The sequence below is a fragment of the Lolium rigidum genome, chromosome 6 (genome assembly GCF_022539505.1).
Source record: "Lolium rigidum isolate FL_2022 chromosome 6, APGP_CSIRO_Lrig_0.1, whole genome shotgun sequence".
Lineage (NCBI taxonomy): Eukaryota > Viridiplantae > Streptophyta > Magnoliopsida > Poales > Poaceae > Lolium > Lolium rigidum.
Window position 1 is genome coordinate 25,235,305 of NC_061513.1, and position 21,446 is coordinate 25,256,750.

Consider the following 21,446-nt stretch of genomic DNA (forward strand, 5'->3'; position numbering starts at 1 on the left):
ATTTACTTCCCGCCTGCATTCTGTGATATATGCGTCCATCTCCTTCTCCATGTCGTTGAAGACATCAAGCAGCTCGGCCCAACGTTCCTCCACAACATGATGCCTTTCGAAAGGCGTAACGGTGTCATGAAAGGATACGTTCGCAATAGGGCCCGTCCGCACGCAAGCATGGCCAAGGGGTTTCTAACCTACGAGTGCATCTCCTTCCGCCGTAATTATCTAAGCACCGAGGACGACGAGGATCATGTTGGTCTACCCCCGAGACGCACCTCGGGAGGCTCGCGGGAGTCGGTCACCGCGAGGGCTACCGCTCAGTCCATGTCGGCATTGAAAATCGACGCGACGACTTTGACAGGGCTCACCGGGTCGCGCTACAACACTTAAAACTGACCGAACCTTTCGTGCAAGAGCACAAAAGCATGGTCGAGCAGAATTACATCGATATGGGCCGGCCTAGGAAGATGGGAGACGTAACCAAAAAGCACAACTCCAGCCTTCACGCGTTGGTTCAAGCAAACTCAACCGGTTGAAGCACGTAGAAATACGCCTTCTACCGAAGATGAAAAACTCATATACACCTTATCACAGGGACCCGCGCATAACGTAAGGACCTATCAGGGGTACGACATCAACGGTTACAGATTCTACACCGAGGAAAAGGACAGAAATAGTGAAAATCAAAACTCAGGAGTAACTATGCTGTCATACGCCGATGACGAGACTAATGTCAAGGAAAGATTTTTTGGAAGGATCGAGGAGATATGGGAGCTCAATTACCGTGGAGAGACGGTGCCAATGTTTCGTGTGAGATGGGCCAAGAAGGTCGAAAAGAAGGCCGATATTTCACAACCATGGTTATACCCGATGCAAAATCGAAGAACGCATCCGCGAAAAATGAGCCATGGGTACTCGGTAGCCAAGTTGACCAATGCTTCTTCATCACCGATCCGTCGAGGCCTAGCCGTGTTGTCGTGAGGAGGGGCAAGAGGAGCATCATAGGAATGCAAGGAGACGCCAACGAGGAAGACTTGGACAAGAACGGTGACCCGAAGATGGAGGAGGAATTCGACAGGCACTTCGACATGCCTACTACTAGTAAAGTAAGAAGGAAGACCTCCCTACCCTCTAAAGGTTGTCCATTCACGCGAAGAAATCTCAAGGTGGCCGGCATAAAGTATTCAACCGCCAACAACCGAAAGGGCAAGAAGATTGCGAAGAGACGCTAGAGCTCGGAGCCGGGACGAAGAAGATCTTTTTTGGTGTATGTGTGTGTGACAAGTACATGCATGTGTGTGTGAGAGAGACAAGAACATGTGTGTGTGAGACAAGTAATTTTTAATTGAAAATCTCTAGTAATTATTATTAAATGTTGTGTTGTTTCTTGAAAATGTAACAAAAACATTTTTAAAAAGGGAAAAAAGTAGGGGCAACCAGGGTTCGAACCCGGGTTACCCAAGCCTACCGATGGGCTTAACCATTGGGCTAATGTCGTGTTTCCGACGGAACACAACATTAGCCCGTTTGTTTACCAAGTCGTAGCTTCGTGGCGCACCTAGTACTGCATGCGCCATAGAATTCCTTAATTCTGTGGCGCATGTCCCGCTTGGTGCGCCACAGAATTAAGGAATTCTATGGCGCATGCACAACTAGGTGCGCCACAGAATTTACTGACTTGGTAAAATGAGCGGTTCGCTCTTCCTCCCATCTCTCTCTTCCCCATTCGTATCCGCGCGCGTGACGAACCCTAGCTTCCACCGCCGCCTAGCACTCGCCGCCGCCGCCTAGCACCACCGAGCAGGAGGAAGAGGAGGAGGAGGAGGACCACCCCGCCCACGCTGCGAGCAGGAGGAGGAGGACCACCCCGCCCACGCCGCGAGCAGGAGGAGGAGGACCACCCCGCCCGCGCCGCGAGCAGCAGGAGGAGGAGGAGGAGGACCATCGCCTGCGCTCGCCATCACCGCCTAGCGCCGCCGTCGGTGAGATCCCTCCCTCTCCCCCGTGCCTCCCTCCCTCTCCCTTGTGCCTCCCTCCCTCTCCCCTGTGCCCCGGCCCCTCCCTCTCCCCTATGCCTCCCTCCCTCTCCCCTATGCCTCTCAATTTGGTTCTCAATTTTCTTAATTTCTTGCTGGTGATGTAGTTAATTTTGATTGAGCAATTGACAATGTTGCATATACATATAGTCAAATAGAATTTTGATGGTCAGTATGAATTTTGATGTAGTGCTGCTATAGCTTATGTGGACATTCAATTTATGAATTTTGATGTGTTAGTCAAATAGAAATTTGATGGTCAGTATGAATTTTGATTTAGACGAATGATAAGAATTTTGAAAATGTTTAAAAGAGGGTTAACAGAGAGTCAGTATGAATTACTGGAACTATTTATTGATGAACTATGTATTCATAATGATTCAATTTGTAGATTATGATGATTGATGCTTTGGTTGTGGTTTAATAGCTTGGTGATGCTAGGGGCCACTTACCAAACCTATGAATGCATATGATCCTATAGCAGCCCAATTTTGCATCCCCCAAATAATGCATTGGATGATGCTTTCATGAATATGTTGGCAGTAGCTACTGGTCACATGTCATGATATACCATTACTGCTTGGGGTTTCAAGATAATAATGCTACTAGTACATGAAATGCTGCTGTTTGAATTTAGAGATAAAAAAGCTACTGCCTACTATTTGAATGAACAAGCTACAACCTACTATTTGGGAATAAAAATAAAAATGAACAAGCTAATGTTGTTGTTGTTTCTCTGTCTGTAAATGATGCTCATGCTCACATGTTGGCAGTAGCTACTGGTTGGAAGAAGCATATACTGCCTTTTTAAATTTAAGTAATTATCTACCAAAAATTTAAGTAATTATGAGTAATAGCATTTTCATTTGAAGACACTAGCATTTCCATATGATGCTCAAGCTTCTGCTATTTAATTATCTCTCGAATTTTATATGTTGATGTTCTTTATTGCTACTCGCTAGCTAGGATTTGTTAGGTTTTTTAATACAAATGAAAAAATGAACAAGCTAATCATGAAATGATACTTGCCTAGTTGATTTTGAATGAAATGCTACTGCCTACTATTGAAGTCATTTTTCTAAGTCATTAGCTACTGCCTTGGCTGCACTAAATATGCTAACAGTTGGTTAAAAAGATGCTCCAGGTTTGTTGTAGTGCTCCAGGTGATAGCTCCAGGTTTGTTGTAGTGCTCCAGGTGATTGCTCTAGGTTAATAATGCCAGCTGTATTGATGCACCAGGTTTTGTTTGATGTATTGTAGATGCTTCAGGTTAATTTGTTGTAGTGCTCCAGGTTAAAAAAATAGGAACTATATATGTCCAGCAATATATGTCCAGGTTTTCTGGTTTATGGTGGATATGGTGGATATATGGTGTATATGGTGGATATGGTGGATATATGGTGTATATGGTGGATATTTTTGCAGGGATTTCATTGAGTTGCCCATTTCTCCCGAAGCGTTGATTAACTTCCGTTTCGGTTGAGAAATGGGCACTCCTACGTAGAAAAATTAGCAAAAGTCATGCCGAATTTTCTCGGTTGACTTTTGTACTAACTTGTTGCCTCTTTTTAATGAAGTGCAAATAAACATGCTCGGGCAACACTTCTAAGCCCAGGAGCCGTAACGAAGAAGCGAGAGAGGCCAACAAGGACTTCGGGAGGGCTACGAGCAGCCCCGAAGGCCGCCGCCGAGTCGCCCGACGATGAGGAAGAGGGCCGGGACGCCGCCTCCGAGGGAGAGGGCCGGGACACCGCCTCCGAGGAGAGGGCCGGGGCCGCCGCCGACACCGGCGACGATGACGATACTCGGGACGACGCCGCCCAGCACCGGTGAAGAGACGGCCGGTGAAGAGAACGCGGCCAACCGCACGGAAGGTGATAGCGGCGGCAACCCTCGGGAGGGTAAGAAGAAGAGGACGGCGAGGAGGCCAAGGAGGGATCGGAGGCCGCAAGTGCTCGCCAACGTCACCGATCATTTCACGGTAGTCTCCGAAAGTGGCCTACCCTTGGAGCCTTCGTGGGTTGCCAAAGGGTACGGCATGCAACTAGGGTGCATCGTCCGTGAAACCGTGCCGATCCTAACTCAGGACCTCAAAGCAAGGAGAACGAGGCTATCGCCCAATCCCTCCTCCGTAAGCTTCACCAACGATACACGTTCCCGGAGCCGTTAAATAAGAAGGTGGACTCTTTAGCTCTCACGAAGATGAGCACCGCCTTGAGCAGCCGGAAGAACCGGCTGAAGGGAAAGATCGAGGCCGGTGAAAGCTGGGAGAGGATAAGTAGCAAAGACCCGTCGCTCTCCTTAGAAGACTTTAATGCATTCAAGTCTTACTTACAGAGTGACGCTGTTAAAAAATGGACCGCCCGGGGAAGAAAATGCGGGATTTGAACTTAGGGACCCACCATTGCGGAAGCGGCGGTTACCGAGGAAAACAGCCCACTTGGGACAAGGAGGATGCCGAGATGGTACGTCTGGGGAAAGAAAACCACTGGCACAAAATCCAGGATGAACAGGCTAGGAACTTTGTCCGGTCCCGCTACTACTTAGACTGGAAGACGGGGAATTTATTACGGATCACGAAGACGTGAGGGATTTCGAGAAGTACCTGGTAAGGATAGTTCTATATTATTTCGCTCATCTTATTAGGCAATGAAGCCAAATGGGCTAACCTTAAGTTCCTTTGTCTAAAGGATGAAGAGTTGACGAAGGCCGGCCCGTCGTCCCAGGGGTCGACGGAACCGTGGGACACGCCTTTCAACAGGGCGATGAACAAGTACAAGGAGAGGGAGCCAGACAAGCCACCGACGTCGGGTGGCCGTGTGTCCGGCTTTGGCACAAGTATGAAGCTATCCGAGTACTACGGATCGGATGCCAAGACGAGAAAGCTGGAGAGGAGGTCATCGGCTAAGGATAAATCCGAGGTTCAGGAGCTGAAGAAGAAGGTGGAGTCACTAGAGAAGCTGGTGGCCGAAAAGCCTCTGGAGAACACGGAGATGATGAACAAGTTATTGGACGAGAAGATCCGGCAGATCATCCCCCCTGGGTTGATGGAGGGGTTAGCTGCTTGGAATGCGGGAGGTCAAGTGGGGCCGATACATGTGCCCAGCATTAGCGGCAGCAACTCAAGCTTCCACGTGTCGCCGACGGTGCCGCTCCACCCGACACCGGCGTCGGGCTCCACCGTACGCCGCCGCAGCTCCAACCGCCGCCGCAGCTCCAACCGGGTCGCATCGACGCCCTCAACCGCCGCCCTTGTATCGACAGTAGCCGAGATCGACGCCATCAAGGAGGTAAACTCATTAGTTACTCCTTCGCGTCATCTTCTTTAACTATATATGCCTTTCGTGGATCGCCATCTCACGATGCCCAACATGGCGCCCCGACTCAGGATGAACAATGCATACTTCGCAAACGGTGGAGCCCGGCGGCAAGTTGGTGGAAGTTGCTAGCGGCTATGTCATGGCTTCCCGCGTTATGCACGGCGCTACATTGACGGAAGACGTGGCGAAGGTCAAGTTGGTAATGGTAGTGCCGGAGTACCGCTACGCCATCCCCCCTTTCAACCTCCGGCACGGAAGAAGGCGAGGTTTTGCCCCTTGGGGATTGCACCTCATGGCTTATGACATGGCCGAAGAACCAGATTCGTCCGGGGGTCTTCCGAGTTGTAAGAGAAGCACCGGCGCCACCTCCCCTATCATCCGGCCCAAGATCGCCAACGCCGACGACACCCTTAAGGAAACGGCGGTCGCCGCCCCCACTACCCCGAAGGAACCGACGGTCGCCGCCGCCACCCGGAAGGAACCGACGATCGCCGTCACCACCGGACGCCACAAACGAGCTGTTGGGAGCGCTACCGCAACGACCGCCTACTAGACGCACGGTACGCCAAGCGGCGGCATCGCAACCGCCACCACCTAAGGTCCAGGACATGGCGCCACTTGATGGCAACGATGTAGATGATGATGATGACATCGATGCATACATCAACACCGGCGCCCGCAGCCAAGATATGTACATGCCTCCTATGGATGAACAAGCCTTCCGCACACACGGCGATCAACTTAGTCGTCCCCCTACGGTCACGAAGCAGCGCTCGGTCTTCACGGGTCTTTCTCAAGACACTCCTCCGGAGGCCGGCAATCCAGCTCAAGTCAAGCTCGCTACCGTTTTCAGCCCTAACACGCTGCGTAAGACGATCATCGGGGATCCACCCAAATCAACCCCAAAGAACCTCGTAAGCACCACCAGCACCCGAAGCACCACCATCAGCACCACAAGCACCCCCGAGTAGGTCAAGTGAAGAAGGGAAGGAAGAGAGGAGCCAAGAAGGGCGCATCTTCGAGCCAGCCCGCTCCTAAGAGGATCCGGGCCGACGACATGGTACCACCTACACCGGATGGCTTGCCCCGGTGTCATGAAGCCGGTAAACCTATACCGCCTCCGGACATGGAACACCTCGCAAGTGGACAAATGCTCCCTTTGCAAAGCACTCTATTCATTATCAAGAGAGCGTCCTTCTTAAAGAAAAGGATCCAAATTACCCGGTGTTCTCGGTCAAGGTGCCGTCCAACCGAACTTCGTCAATGAAGACCCCGCGGATATCTTCTTCATAGCGTTCGAGGACGTCTTCAATCTATTTCACTCGAAACGGCTCGACTATAACTTGGTCCGCCTATACGCGATCAATCTTCGGATGAAGATCAACGAGAGAGACCCCGCCACATCGCGGTAGCGGATCCCTACTACATGCGCGATAGCCAGCTCCAGGACGGCTCAAGGACACGGACCAAGGCGGTGCGGTACCTCCAGAACTTCATGCTCATGCACAAAGAGAGCAACACCATTCTTCTGCCTGTCTTTCCCGAGTAAGTACACATCCGCTCACGGTCGTCGTAACTTATGCTTTCTTATATATTTCTTCCATTGCCGATCATTTCCAACATTCCATTTCAATTGCATGTGTTGAGCAGGGACAACATCGCACACTCATCATCACCTAGATCCAAAGTGGTCACTAGCCCAAGTATTTCGACTCGTCGAGTACGACGACGAAGAAAGACTACACGAGAATAAGGGGTGTTCTCGATGAGGCTATCCTTGGCTACTCCAAAAGTGGAGGCACCTTCGACAAGAATGGGCAATATATCAGGCCGGACACTAAAAAGATCGGGTTCAAGCACGTGATCAACTTCCCTTGTATCAAGCAGCCAGCTGGCAGCATTAAGGAGGCCTTCTATGTCCTCCATCACCTTAAAGGGTTTGTCGAGGATGCAGAGATGATGTCTCTGCCACCTAGTAAGCGAGACCCCATTAAAATGTCAAGGGAAATCAGTGATGATGATCTTAGAGAAGACTTCCATCGCATCCAAGTAAAGCTCTCGGAAATTATCTTACAAGATGTATCCAACGGATCGGGGCTCTTACACGTAGCCAGAGCGTTGCCTAAGAGGGATATCGAAGAACGCCTACATAAGCAGGGTGATGGAAGGACGTGGACGACGAAGGACTTGTACAAGCCGTTCCCGGAGCCGCTCAAGAAGACGTCTCGTTGACCGAGGCCGGTGTGCCTAGCATTACTTTGAATCGATAGACAATTTGCACCGTGTTGTAAACTAAACTTGCTTAATTTGCTCGAAACGGTGGTCGTCGTTGTTGGACTTCAGTTACTATTGTAGTCGTTATCGTTGAACCATATTACTTATGTGATACCGATGCTATATTTCTTTTAGGTTTATTATTATTTCCTTGCTTTAATTCTTGTGAATATGTATGCATGTGAACCCTCTAACTCTTTCCATTGCGTTATATACTAATATTCCTTGTGTCCATAGAGATGACGTACTACGTCGTGTTCGAGGGAGGGTTCCAGGAGTGTACGAGGAGTGGGAGGAGTGCAAGAAACAGGTGCACAAGTTCAGCGGCAACTGCTACAAAGGGTACCCGACTAGACACGAGGCGGTTGCCAAGTGGAGGGCGCACCAAGCGAACAAGAGCAAGATGAAGACCTTCCTTGTGCTCTCGCTCTTGCTCACCATCGTCGCGGCGGTACTCTATTTCATCCTAGTGTAGGCGGCGGCCGGTGTCACTTCGTTTGTATCTAGAGATGATGAGAACTTTCTTAATTTGCATGGATTATGAGTTGTATGGAGCTATATGTATAACTCGATCGGGCTCTAAGTAATGTGATGATGATGTGATGATTATATATGTCCATATTATATCTGTCTATATTATATCAGTATATAACCTGTATACGGTGTATAAAACCAGTATAAAACCTGTATAATACACCAGGGAGCACAAAATCGAGTATACCTGTACATAGTTCTGTGGCGCACCAAAAAATAATTCTGTGGCGCACCAGTTTCTGTGGCGCAGCTACATCACATGCGCCACAGAACTACTTATTTCTGTGGCGCACCTGTCCCGGTGCGCCACAGAAACCTTATTTCTGTGGCGCACGCCCAGGTGCGCCACAGAAAGCTTATTTTTGTGGCGACGTTTCTGTGGCGCACCACCCGTGCGCCACTGATGAGGCTTTTCCTACTAGTGGTAGGGTGAGCACCGGCTCGACAACGTATCCCGCCCTTTGTCTGCTCTTTCTCTCCGTAGGCTGTAATAGTCGTGCCGGTTGTTCATGTTTCCAGTGGTTGTTACCATGTGTGGCCCTAGTTGTGTGTGTTTGCGGTTTTGCCTTGTAAGCTGGGTTCGGCATATTGTATTTGTTTCGCCGTTAAGGGAGTTATTAGTTTAACGTTGGACCTTTGGTCTTTTATCTAAAAAAAACTTACAGTGGTGGTGCGTTTGGTGGAACCAAGTCTTGGTTTCTCTAATCGAAATCATGTACTAGTAATTCCCTTTCATACTTAAAATAAGAAAGAAAAGTGGATTAAAAATACTAACTTTATTCATACATAGATGTTTAAAATTTAGATGTATCTAAATTTAAATAAATATAAAACATCTATTTATGTACAGAGAGAGCAGTTCGAGTGAACAAAGTCTCCACGTGTCAGTAGAGTGTGCATAAAACGAACACCACTACATCACCTCAACTGATAGAACCCGCCCAAAATTGGCATAGAAGGAATCCCAATCCGTTGAGAGCAAGCCATAATACAAAAGGTAACTGGAAGACTCTTCACCGGACCATAGATTGCGCACTATAGAACCGCATAGAAAACTTTGGTGACGTGGAGGAAAGAAAAATGAGATGGAGTAAGAGTCTTTCTAGAATAAAAATAGTACAGTAGGTGGGATTTACAAACCGGTTACATGTTGTAATTTTACTGTACACGTGATGTCATTAATCTATATACTCACATGTGGTAGTAGCTAAAAATAAACAGCTTAGAGAGTAATTAAACATTTTATTTCATTGTTCGTAATTATATGCGTAATATGCGTGCCGCACACTGTTTCACATAGCCGACATGGTTTTTTTTTAACAGGAGAGGCCCCGAAGGACCTAGAGCTTTGTTGACATTTCAGCGGTGGCAGTACAAATTACATAAAGGGTCCTGAGAAAAAGGAAAATTACAAAACGACCCAAGCACTTTGCACGAAGGACCTTAGAAAGTAAAAGGGAAACGCGATCCAGGCCAGCTCCTGATCCACCGCCGTCGAGGTCGCCGGAGTCAACCTCCATGCCACCGGGGACAGAACCACTTGGGGCATGGAGGCGGGAGCAAACCCCGACGATGCTTTTGAGCCTCCTTCTAGATGATTGGAGGTTGAGATAAGCCTGAGGACGAAGAACGAGCGTCGATGCCTCAGGATGGAGGGGCCGCCCTACGGCCAACAAGAACGGCGACAGTGGCGCCGTGGTGAACCTCCAAGGGTGGAGGGGCCGCCCTTCGGCCGTAAAGTACGGCGGCAGAAGCGCCGTGGTAGTCCTCCCGTGGAGGGGCTGCCTTCCAGCCATAAGATTCGGCGACAGTGGCGCCGAGAAGAACCTCCAAGTAGAAGCCAACAAGCTTCCCTGCTGCAGACGAGGTAGCCGACGACGCGCAGGTGGGCAACCCTCTTCTCTCTCACCACCATGATGAGCAGAGAGGAGGAGGCCACCGCTGCATCGGCAGAGACCAGATCTGCGGGAGACGGCTTTATTTACGGAGATCCTCGTCTCCCTCCGCCGCCACACCTCTGGCTCCGACCGCTGAAGCTCCATGAGGTCGAGGAAGAAGACGACGCGGCGCCAGATCCAGCCGATGGGATCCGCCACCTCTCTCCCGGCATACTCGCCAGACGCCACTAGGGACCATAAACTAAGCCTACTACTACTATCTACTCCGGCGCCATCTCCTCTCCATCTCCGGCCGGCTAGCCCGGCGGAGAGGGAGGAGGAGCGGCCCGCTGAGAGCGAGGAGAAGAACAGGAACTGTAGCTAGGTGAGAGGAGAGGAGGGGGGAAATGAGAGCGGAACTTCGCAGGCCATAGCCGACATGGTTAACCACCACCATAGACTGCCACGGGACTGGTATGACCAACTACTCTGACCAATGTCCGTTTTCTCGTCAGTCAAAGCTTGCTACCGACTTGCCGCTCAGAAGACAAATCTTGCTGCTGACTGTTCTCTTTGAGCATATCCATTTTCCTCGACAGTCGGCACCTATTGTCAGCAGAGGTAAAACTATGGGCGTGCAGCCTCGTTCATTGATTTGAGGGCCGACAACACATTACACTATGTGTTTACATGACGTGGCACTGATAAAATTGCTCCGAGCAAGAAATCAACGTGGACGGATGGCTGGGTGCAGGTGGTTGTATCGGAGCTTACAAGAATTCAAACCTCAGATTAAAAACAGGTGTCTCCTAAAGATTGAATATCTTTTAGTGGGAGGAAAAGTTTATGTTGATTGGGAGAGGCCACTTCATCAATCTTAAGATCCAATCCATTTTCAGAGGTTCTTGGGTAGGGTTCTGCGTGTATTCATTGGGATGTTTATACGTATGAGACGTCAAAACTAGCCAACCAAATTAATGTGTGCACATTTCATTTTGCGGAGAAGGATATACTTTGTAATAGGTCAAGTAAACAAAGTGGCCGACAGTGACACGTAAAATGTCATCATGCGGCACGTGCAGGCTGCGAACCCAGTGAGAGTGAGTGGTTTCGCAGGGTAGTTTCGGCTGCATGTGGCGGTCGTGACAGTCGACTCGATTGAGCCGAGTCCATCCAAAACTACCATTCTTACCAAGAACAATTCAAACCGGGGCCAAAAGTTTGCTGTGGACTGGCTGAAATCAGCTGGAAAAAGTGTTCAACGGTACATAAAGCGAGCGTGGATCAGACCGTCGCACCAGTCTGCTAGCCACAAGTTTTCGATTAACCATGCACAACTACTATTCAATCGATTCCTTGCATGAAAATGACACCACTAGACACTAGATAGATTTGTCACCACAAGTGTTCCAGAACAACAAATTTTCTACTCCTATACGTGCGCATTTGCTGACCTTCTATCTGAATCTGCCATGGCCCTAGCCCCGGATCGAGCGCCGTCATCGTCTCAAAGGGATCACGGATATGCCTGCTTGCCGTTCACGTACGTCGCCAGGACATTCCTTGGTATATCGTCAGCAAACTCCTTCCAAGAGGTAGATGGCAGGACCACGAAATCGGCGTATTTCCCTTCGGCGAGGCTGCCCAGAACTGGGTCGAGGAAACAGGCATGTGCAGCAGATATCGTATGCCTGCGTGCGAGACAACTCCATCATTAGTACCGACACAACTCCGGTTAAAAAAAAATAGTACATACGACACAAAGGAAAATTTACATGCGGAAAACAAAGGGTGAACTTTCAGTGTTGTCATGCAAACAATGGAAAACTCTATTTGCCAAGTCTACACTATAGAGATCTTCAAGTCATATGTCGTGTGGATACCAGGCCTATTGGCCTATATATCAGTGAGACATTCGGTGGCTTTTTTTTTTTTGCAACAGCATACAACTAAGCAGACTGAAACTGAGAAGAGACTCACGCTTTCAAGGAGTCATCTAGGGGCAAACATTCCGTCGAGATCCAAGGTATCTCCCATCCAGGAGGCTTACGGGACATTGCAGTTTTAATGGCTTGTAAGGGATTGATATCTGAAACCTGTAAAACAGTCACAGATACAGTTAACTGGCTAGTACATAATTTTGTGCAAAAGATGGCTATATACTTGTAAATGATTTTCAGTTACTACAGAAATTTCTGGAAATACATACAGGCCAGTCGGAACCAAAAGCCAGATGTGCACCACCAGCTAATAGTGACCCAAACAAATAAGAACTTCGCTCAGCTCGTTCTACTCCGATCTTCTTTCCGGCAGAGTCGGCATCATCCAACAAATGATCTGGCTGGCAAAAACCAACGCATCTTTCAGAAGGTGGAGATTCGAAATCCGCATTTATCATATCAAGATGGAGCATTAAGAGAATACTAAATAAAGCTAGGGAGAACTGTATGTGACGTAGTTGCATAACAAACAAGTTTCTTTATACCATCTCTACTGAGTAGTTCACTGTCAGACTTCATGTGTCGTCACTGTCTACTATGCTTTTCCTTCAATATGAAATAAATCAAAAAAATTGGCATGCCAATTTTGTCTTCCTTCAAAGTAAATGTGATATGGTGTGCATATGTTCACTGCCACAACTAGTTGCCTTCATAAGATTAGTAGGCTATAGCACTTTGACGGTCTTATGTATTTCTTTCTTCTCAAATTGTAACTGGAAGTAACCAATGAAGTCCTCTAGTTTGTCACCTATTTTGACTTATTTGCATTGCCAGCCTTCAAAGTTCAAACTCCTTTGTTTTTACATAATGAACATAAACCATCACCAAAGGCGTTATATAACATATAGCAAGGGAAATGGAAATGAATGGTTGACCTGCACAGATGCAATGGTATTATGTTCTCCAAAGCGCTTTGCTGCACTTGGGGCCAGATGCTGAGCATGCTCAACCTGATTTTACATGCAACAAGTTCAAATGCTATCCAGGTTTTGAAATACTACAAAAATTACATGATGGCAAAGCACTTCTGTGATATGCTATCAGAAAACATACCCGGAACCTGCGGTCCCTCATTCCATTCAAATTAACAACTTCATCGAGCATATCCAGCAGCATATCGTTAGCTTTATCGCCAATTGCATGTATGGCAACCTGAAAAGCAACATTATCACTTTCACAAATTACTGTAAACAAAATTTAAGAACAAGCATAGAGATGGCACATGTGTACCTGAAGTCCTGATTTGTCTGATTCCAATGTTGCGTTGAGCAGAACATCCATATCTATCAACTGGAGACCAAAACTTCCAGGGTCATCCTTATAAGGCTGTAAACATTCATTAAACACTTATTAAACATAACATGATACTGCACTGCCAACATGTACTATTTACATGACGAAACAGAGAAACCGCCAGTTCTTCCAACAAAAACACAGCACTGCCATGGTGAACATCGAGTCATTGATACATTTCTATACTGTCAAAATATGAATGTGACTACTCATGACTATTACCTCATAGAATAGTGCACTTGAGGAACCCAGGGAACCATCAAGAAAAGCTTTAACACCACCTACATGAATCCATTCGCTTAGCAAGTGACCTTTTTCACGAATAAGATCCTACACAAGGTAATATGTATATAAGCATAGCATATATTCACAGAAATTAAAGCAAAACACAGAAGAGCTTGGCCTACTTCATGAAACATAACTTACAGAAACACGAGACCATGTGGGCAATGGGAAAAATAAGCAGACTCTGATCATCATCTTTCCCATGGATTGAGCCCACTCATAGACATCTATTGTGATGTAAGCGCAGTACTCATGTCAGAAAACAAATAAAGTTAAAGATGATTTTTTTTTTAAAGCTTCTTGGTCTTTCAAAATAAAAGGTACAAAATATTCACAATTATATTCACCACCAATCATCTAAAACTGCACAGCTCTACAGAGACTGTGATCATAGCATGGGCAATATATTTTTTTCCTTTTACTCAAATTTGCAGAGCAAAGCTTAGTGCCTGGAAAATAAATGTCCCATGGTCATATATGCCAGATAATATTAGTTTTCTGCAGTAACAGAATTCTTAACTATCTGACTTGCGTGAATCATTTTGACAAAAAAAATCCACATTGTAAAATAAAGACATCAACATCAGAAATGCCCATATTAATAATCAATAAGTCTGGAATTAAACATGTTATGTTGTTAACTGTAGATATTTGTAGGATACTTTAACTGAATCTTAAGCTTCTAATAATAGCAACATCAGAAGCAAAAGAGGAAGAATGCACCTGAAAAATCCTGCCAAGGTTGCTTTTCTGACATTCCAGGGAAGTAACTTCCAACATCAACAACAGTAGTCACCCCCCTCATTAGGGCGTGTCTACTTGCTCTGAGGAGAGACTCTCTTCTTTCAGTTAGAGAGACATCTGGAATCACATCCAATACAAGCTTCATAGCAGCATCAACTAGAAGACCATTGGGCTCTACAAACAATGACATAGGTAAGATATTTTGTTACTACTTGCCTTAATATTAACAAAAACTACAAGCACTTCAAACTATATAAAAGATTCTACAAAAGAACAATCCATATTTGATAGTTGAAGGAAAATCCATGGCAAAATAGAATAATGTGGGGACCATGAGAATAATGTGAAAAACATGTACATAAGTTTCTGAACATGTACATATTAACGTTATAATTCACCATAAACTGCCTTGATCGTAACAGTTTTCTTCTGTGTGTTTTTGGCTGTTAAGATATATTGTTTAAACTAAGACGTTTGGCATGGTTGCTAAATAGGCCTATCTTGGTTTTAAGCCCAGTAAATGGGTAAAGGTCCATTTTAATGACTATTTTAATTACAAAGGTTACCTCTTTCAGTTGTTCTTACAATAGTTCCACCAACTGGATCATTTGTGTTTTTGTCAATCCCAGCAATCTTGATAGCCAACGAATTAGCTACTCCCATATGACCATCCATGCGTGTGAGCCAGACCTGCAACTAAAAAGAGTCAGTAGCTGGCCTGTGTAATGACTTTGTGAAGGAGCTCCAACTGGCGCGATTGAAAACACACCGGATTATCAGGAGATATATCATCTAACCAAGCAGCAATGGGGAAATCACCACCCCAAAAATCATTGTTCCAACCTCCTCCTCGCACCCACTGCCCAGGATGCTTATCTGTTTAGGAAACAAGCTTCAGAGATACTAGTAATATTGCAGAGAGAGTTGGCAATTGGTAACACCAGCCAATTTCATAGACAAAAACTAATCGAATATATGACAACACGAAAAGTGATGATATTTGTGGAACTAAAAAGTAGAACTAAAATTATCAAAAATTATCAAAATTCAAAACAACAGCAGTGTGCAATACCCAGTGAGATCATTCTACACGAGAACTTCCAATCTGCAAATACACTTCTACATATACACTAGTATAAACAAAACAACATCATTTTAATCAGGTTGTGTTCGTGAACCCCCGATCCTTGTTATTTAAACCATGGATTGACATAGCACCGCATTTCATACTAAGCAACAAGATGATTAAAAGCGGCATGGGTAAACTAGGAGAAGGAACGGAAAAACTCATCGAAACCTCTGACGGCGTCCTTCACCCTGCTGATGAAGACGTCTTTGCTTCTAACCCCTCGGAGTGGCACCCTCGCCAACTGCAGCGAAGTTCAGAAAACAGCACAAGCTGAAAACAAGTGTAACACTGGGATTGGAATTCCAAGGGGAGGTAGATAGGCAGCACTACCTGCAAGCCGCCGTCGATTAGGTGCACATGGGAGTCGATAAATCCCGGTAAAACAACATTCCCGCTAAGATTGAGCTCAAACGTTTGCTTACCCCTGAATTCCTGCAAATTTGAGCGAAACAGAGGTGGCAAAAATATGTGATTGCAGTTGCAGCGAGTGATGCAGCAACCGGTTTCGAGCATCACAAATTATACTACTAGCTAGTCTCTGGTGCCTGTGGGAAAGGGGGCAGCAGGTCTGAGTACAACAAACCTTAACGGAGTCGTAGGTGCCGACGTGGAGCACGCGGCCGCCGCGGACGGCCATGGCGGCGCCGAAAGGGCGCGCGGGGTCGGCCGTGTATATGGTGGCGTTGGCCAGTACCATGTCGGCGAAGTGACCCCGCGGCGTCCCTGCGTGGGGAGGAAGCGAAGTGAGCTGAGCTTCCCCCATGGACAGAGTTGAACACAACTAGCGGGAGGGAGCGGGAGAGAGGAGGAGGAGGGGCGCGCTTACATGGGAGGCGGGGAGCGGGGCCGGGCAGGAGCAAGACGGCGGCGACGACGGCAAGCGCCGCGGCGCCGGCGGCGAGGAGAGCGCTCTGGGCGGGCATGGTTGGGTTGCTGAGTCAGGGAATCTCAAACAAACAACAGACAATATGAGTTATTCAGAGCCTTTTCGGATGGTGCAGATGGGCGCCAGTGCTATCCGTTTTAAAATAAATCAGAAAAGATATTTTTATGTTTCAAAAAATTCTGGAAAAATGGGCATGTAGTTAATGATGTATCCCGCAAACATGAAAAAAATCAATTTCAAATACTTCATATTTTGAGCTACAAAAAAGTAACAAACTGTAGATCTGAGTTGTACATTTTTAAATTCCTAAAACATATCAGATTTTTTTCCAGCATAAAATAAAAATAATTTTGGCTTAACATTTTTCATGATTGTGAGAAGTATCACTAACAATCTCCATAATTTTTTCATATTTTCTTGTAACTTACAAAATTATTTTTTTAATGGCGAGAGCACTAGAGCTCGAGAGCCAAAAGCCCTTCCGCTTCTCGGATGGTTATAGATAAGTTATGTTTGATAGCAAAGTATTTTGACGATAAGTTTCTAAAAAATACTACAGTTGTAAATACTTTGATGTGTTTGGTTGTGACTAAATGTTACAGTTTTAAATATTTTGATGTGTTTGGTTGTCACTAAAGACTGTATTATTAGTACTTTGTTATGCTCCAAAACGTGCTATTTTGAAGTATTAAAAAATTAACTCTGGACCTCTTTTTTCTGAAACTGAAGTATTTCCAGGGAATGAATAGAATACTATGATTTTGCAATACTTCAGTTTTAGATATACATTGAAGCCAAATCAGGCACAAGTATTCCCTCAAAAAAAATGTGACATAAAATTGTTAATCAGTGAAAAGTATTTTCAATACGATTCTAGCAATATCGATTATGTACTATATAATCGAGATACTGTTGTCCAGTTTGTTTGGCTAAAGTTTACTTTGAAATGCATGTACATCTTACTCATAGCAATGGAGGCAGGGTGTAATTACTTTTTAAAGTAATAAAGCACCCATTATCGAAGAAAAAAATAGCAACGGAGGTAGTACTGTACCTGATTTCTTTGATTTCTCCATGAAGTCCCGATAATTTCTAACTTAATTCATACTCTCTCCGTCCTGAAAATATAAGGCGCCCTTAAATTTGTTGGTGACTATAATTTGTACTTATAATATGAGGAGCGACTAGGAATCTGATGCATGCGGGGGCCGTGCGATTGGAACAGAAATGGATGGCACCAGATCGGTCCGATATTTAGCTTTCCATCGGCATACAATTCATAGTGTTTACCTAGTGAACTTGGTGGTTTTACTCTGAAATTAGTGAACTTGGTGGCTTACACCAAAAAGTCTAAACCGACTCGCGAGAGCCTGGAAGAACGTGGAACAACATCAAACTCTAAACGGAGTCGGGATGCAAGCTTTGTCCGATTCTATATCGCTCCGGTGTCGCCCGTTTCCTCATAAGCTGGTTCCGCACTTCCGCTAGCTAGGCTTAGGCCAAGCAAACTATCGAGCAAGAGCATTGTCAAACAAAAAACCATATCGAGCAAGAGCAGAGAAGTCATGGCGGCCGGGGGAGTTGAGGAGGCGGAGAACACTTTCTTGTTGAAGAGCTCCGACGGAGCGGAGTTCGTGGTGTCCGATCTTCAGGCAAGTCAGTCCAGGACAATCCACAGACAGATCGAGTGCATGGTCTTCCAGAAGGCATACGGCCTCAAAGACTCCGCCATCCATCTTGGCGTCAAAAGCAATACTCTTTCCAAAGCAATTGAATACATCAAGAAGCACTTAGAATCGGATGCCTCCGGCGGCGGCACCTGGGGCGCGAAGTTCGTCGATGTCGACCACGAGACCCTCTGCGATTTCATAATTGTGAGTTATTTACACCTTTTGTTTATGCAAATTTAATAGAATCGGCTCTGGTAATTCCTGATTAGGACTTATAAGACGTTTTTTAATAAAAAATAGTTGAAGTTTGGGAAGATCGCTTCTTTAATTGTTTTGGAAAATGTATCTTTCTGGGGAAAGTATAACATTAACATGATACCGAGCATCATATGATACCATGATAGCACTACTCAAATATCAAATTAACTCCCTACAAATTTAGAAAAAAAATATTGAGTGTTCAAAAGTTGTGTGTTTACAATACCTAGAATTTCCAGAACCAATTGACAAATAAGATGATAGTGTTAAAAAAAGATTTTAAATTTCCCGAGCCAAATGACAAATGATAGTTACAGTATCATTTTTTTGTTTGTTTCTATGCGTGTATTTTGAATTCGGTTCTGAAAATTTAATATAGATTATAAACACACATTTTGTGAACACTATCATTGTTTAAAAAAATTGAAACTTGCTAATTTGAATTTTGAGAAGTGGCACCATGGTATCATGTCAATTGTGATATAATCCATAAAATTCTATCCCTATTCCTAATCATGCAATTGATTATTCTACTTTGTTCCTGTCATTTTGAGCATGATTAGACGACTTTGCAATTGTACAAATTGTAATTTTGTCCGGCCTGGTTCTAGTCCAGTCGCTGTGTGCATATGCATAAGCTATTTCTTGTGTGGTATGTCAATGTTAGATTATAATTTGAATGGTTCCAAGTTCCAACTACCTTGGCATTATTACTACCTGTAGGCTTCGGACTACCTTTGCATCCAAGGACTCCTTGAGCTGGCCAGCCACACTCTTAAGAATAAGATCAAGGGAAATCGCCCCAGGAGATTCGTACGATGTTCAATATTACGAGTGGCTCCCCTCTACAACAGGATGAAGAAGATGTTGATGGATTGTGCGCTACCATGGTATGTCCCTTGATAAATCCACTCTTCTCTCATGATTGTGCCGATCTATGTAGATAAAATATTGTATGTTTTGTTTTGTTGACATTAACAATGAAATATATTACCATGATGTAGGCTATGTTGAACGATTGTGATTTTGAGGCGCATGCGAACCGTGACCTCACATTGGAGGAAAAGTCGTTAAAGGCTCTTGACATAGTTCGTCGCCAAGAGTTCACTGATTATGACCCCAAACTCAATGATTTTATGTGTACACGATTATGCTTGTTCAACATGGCCTTCTTTGACATCGACGAAGAGTGTGAGTGTATTCATGATCGTTTTGTTCTTTACTACTTATGGTTGTTCATATATTCATATATGTTGGTTTTGACTCTGCCTTTATTTGCAGCTACGATCGGCCGTGGGCAGCTCCTTCATCCACGGCACGAGTTAATTGAGGAAGAATCCATCAATGTCATTTCCTTGAAGATATGTGAATCGGATGTAGGCTTCCCGGTCAACTTATTTGGTACCGTCATTGCAAGGGATGAAGTCGATTATAAATGTGTTCATCTGTTTAGACGTGAAGCGGATGATCCCCAATTCATCACCTCGCCGGTATGTATAATTTGCACCTCCTCCTCAGCTCCTTAAATCTTATCATAAATAAATAATATTTTAATTACCTATATAAATATATATAGGGAAAACCAATTTTAATACCGGGTGTGTTGTAAATACATTTAATTCCTTTTTCGTGCACTGTTGTGCAGGATGATATGTTAGCTTTGACGGATCCGTGTCGAGGGCTTGTTGCATCAGATAAAATTTATTTCGAGATCAATCTAAAGATTAAGACTGATAGTGGAGCAATTCAAGATTTTAGCAAAGGACTTCTGGTTTTTAATAGTGTTTGTCTCAGTGAGGATGAACAATCCACGACGAGTTGTCTAACCAGTTGGCTGAGTGATGTGGAATTGACATGTGCACACGTTCTAGATCCCATCGAAGCTACCATTGCAATCAATTTGTTGAAGGGGAAATGTAATATTTCAAGAGTGGAAGCTTGGACTACTGAAAACAGTGAGGATCACATGATTCTTTATGAAAATAAAGCAGCAGGCACTCAGATAGTAATCGATGATGGTGGCACAGTTCCGTTAACGCGTCGTGTGGTAGCTGTGCCGCTTGATGAGAAGGTGGTGCTTTCTCTTATTGGCGATGACGAAAGTGAACCCCTTGTGCTCACGCTGGGGCAGACTGATGAAGTGCATGCTTGCAAGATGGGTTGCGGCGAATTGCAGGTCAAAATTGCTTGGACAGCTATACCGGAGAGACGAAAATATAACAAGTGGGAGTTCGTCGGGGATGAGCTCCTGATGTTGTGAGCGCATAAGGCTGTAAATTAATTTCCGGATTTGTGTGTATCTTTATTTGGCTTCTAATTCCTGTAGTATATTCTGTTGTGTCATACATGGCTATAATGTATCACGTGCAGAAGACTGTAAGTTAATTTCTGAATTTGTGTATCTGTATCCGGCTTCTAATTGTGTATCTATATCTTTGCTCTTCTAATTTGAGTTTAGGGTTGTGGCTGGTCGTTTTTTCTCGTTTTCTCGATCACTTTTGCGGTCTCGCTTTTAAACCTGTAACTACACTCCAGTAATATTTTTGGAGGCTATGAAAGGCTATAGCCGAGCTATAGTGGACTATTCTATTTAGTGGTTTTTCAAAAATTTAGAATATTCCAGTCATATCTTACCAAAAAAAGAGAAAAAATATGACTCAAACACGATTTGTAATACAACTTATTCAACTATTCAAAGCAAACAAGTGTTCAATTATAACAAGTCCTTGCTATAGCCGGCTATTAGCGGTTTTTTTCATTTAGCCTATAAATGCCATAGCAGCGGCGACATGTCTCCCAAAAGGTTATAGCCAAGCTATACCCGGTTTTGTCAGGGTTTTGCTAATTCTTGATGAATTAAGTTAGAGCTCATTCAACTTAGAACCATCAGATTTGCATCGTGATTAGTGCACACTATGAGTTCAAAGTAGGATTGCATCTCATATTTTTCTAGTTGCAAGTGGCTGGCAACTAGGATTTTTCTTCAGGTGAGGTTGCAACTGATTTTTTTTTTTTGTTATAAGGAGAATTGCAACTGAGATTTTTAAGTTGCAACTGAGAAATAATGATTCAAATAGTACAAAAAATGACATGGGACTTAGTCACTCGATGATCATGTTTCATATGTAAGGACATAGATTGTTCCC

At 44.9% G+C, this 21,446-nt stretch overlaps 2 protein-coding genes across 2 annotated transcripts; one reads left to right on the top strand and one right to left on the bottom strand.

The window, feature by feature from the left end:
• Positions 1-11,245: 11,245 nt before the first annotated feature.
• Positions 11,246-16,187, bottom strand: LOC124661285 (protein LONG AFTER FAR-RED 3-like). The gene is made up of 14 exons (XM_047199151.1): positions 16,070-16,187; positions 15,817-15,918; positions 15,655-15,727; positions 15,127-15,233; positions 14,924-15,047; positions 14,337-14,531; positions 13,755-13,840; positions 13,551-13,658; positions 13,266-13,361; positions 13,089-13,187; positions 12,911-12,985; positions 12,245-12,376; positions 12,016-12,131; positions 11,246-11,726 (listed from the first exon to the last, which is right to left on the bottom strand). The coding sequence occupies exons 1-14, from the start codon at positions 16,181-16,183 to the stop codon at positions 11,552-11,554; spliced, it is 1,602 nt and encodes a 533-aa protein (XP_047055107.1). The 5' UTR covers positions 16,184-16,187; the 3' UTR covers positions 11,246-11,551.
• Positions 16,188-19,097: 2,910 nt separating this feature from the next.
• On the top strand, positions 19,098-20,594 carry LOC124659462. The gene is made up of 4 exons (XM_047197333.1): positions 19,098-19,190; positions 19,305-19,491; positions 19,582-19,790; positions 19,946-20,594. The coding sequence occupies exons 1-4, from the start codon at positions 19,119-19,121 to the stop codon at positions 20,558-20,560; spliced, it is 1,083 nt and encodes a 360-aa protein (XP_047053289.1). The 5' UTR covers positions 19,098-19,118; the 3' UTR covers positions 20,561-20,594.
• The last annotated feature ends 852 nt before the right edge of the window (positions 20,595-21,446 follow it).

Excerpts from the sequence above, each read along its gene's own strand:
- LOC124661285 (XM_047199151.1), bottom strand. The coding sequence starts at position 16,183 with ATGGTACTGGCCAACGCCACCATATACACGGCCGACCCCGCGCGCCCT. Across the intron at positions 13,659-13,754 it reads CCACATGGTCTCGTGTTTCT|GATCTTATTCGTGAAAAAGG; the intron begins GTAAGTTATGTT and ends TACCTTGTGTAG. Across the intron at positions 13,362-13,550 it reads CAAGTGCACTATTCTATGAG|CCTTATAAGGATGACCCTGG; the intron begins GTAATAGTCATG and ends GAATGTTTACAG.
- LOC124659462 (XM_047197333.1), top strand. The coding sequence starts at position 19,119 with ATGTTCAATATTACGAGTGGCTCCCCTCTACAACAGGATGAAGAAGAT. Across the intron at positions 19,492-19,581 it reads CTTTGACATCGACGAAGAGT|CTACGATCGGCCGTGGGCAG; the intron begins GTGAGTGTATTC and ends CTTTATTTGCAG. Across the intron at positions 19,791-19,945 it reads CCCAATTCATCACCTCGCCG|GATGATATGTTAGCTTTGAC; the intron begins GTATGTATAATT and ends ACTGTTGTGCAG.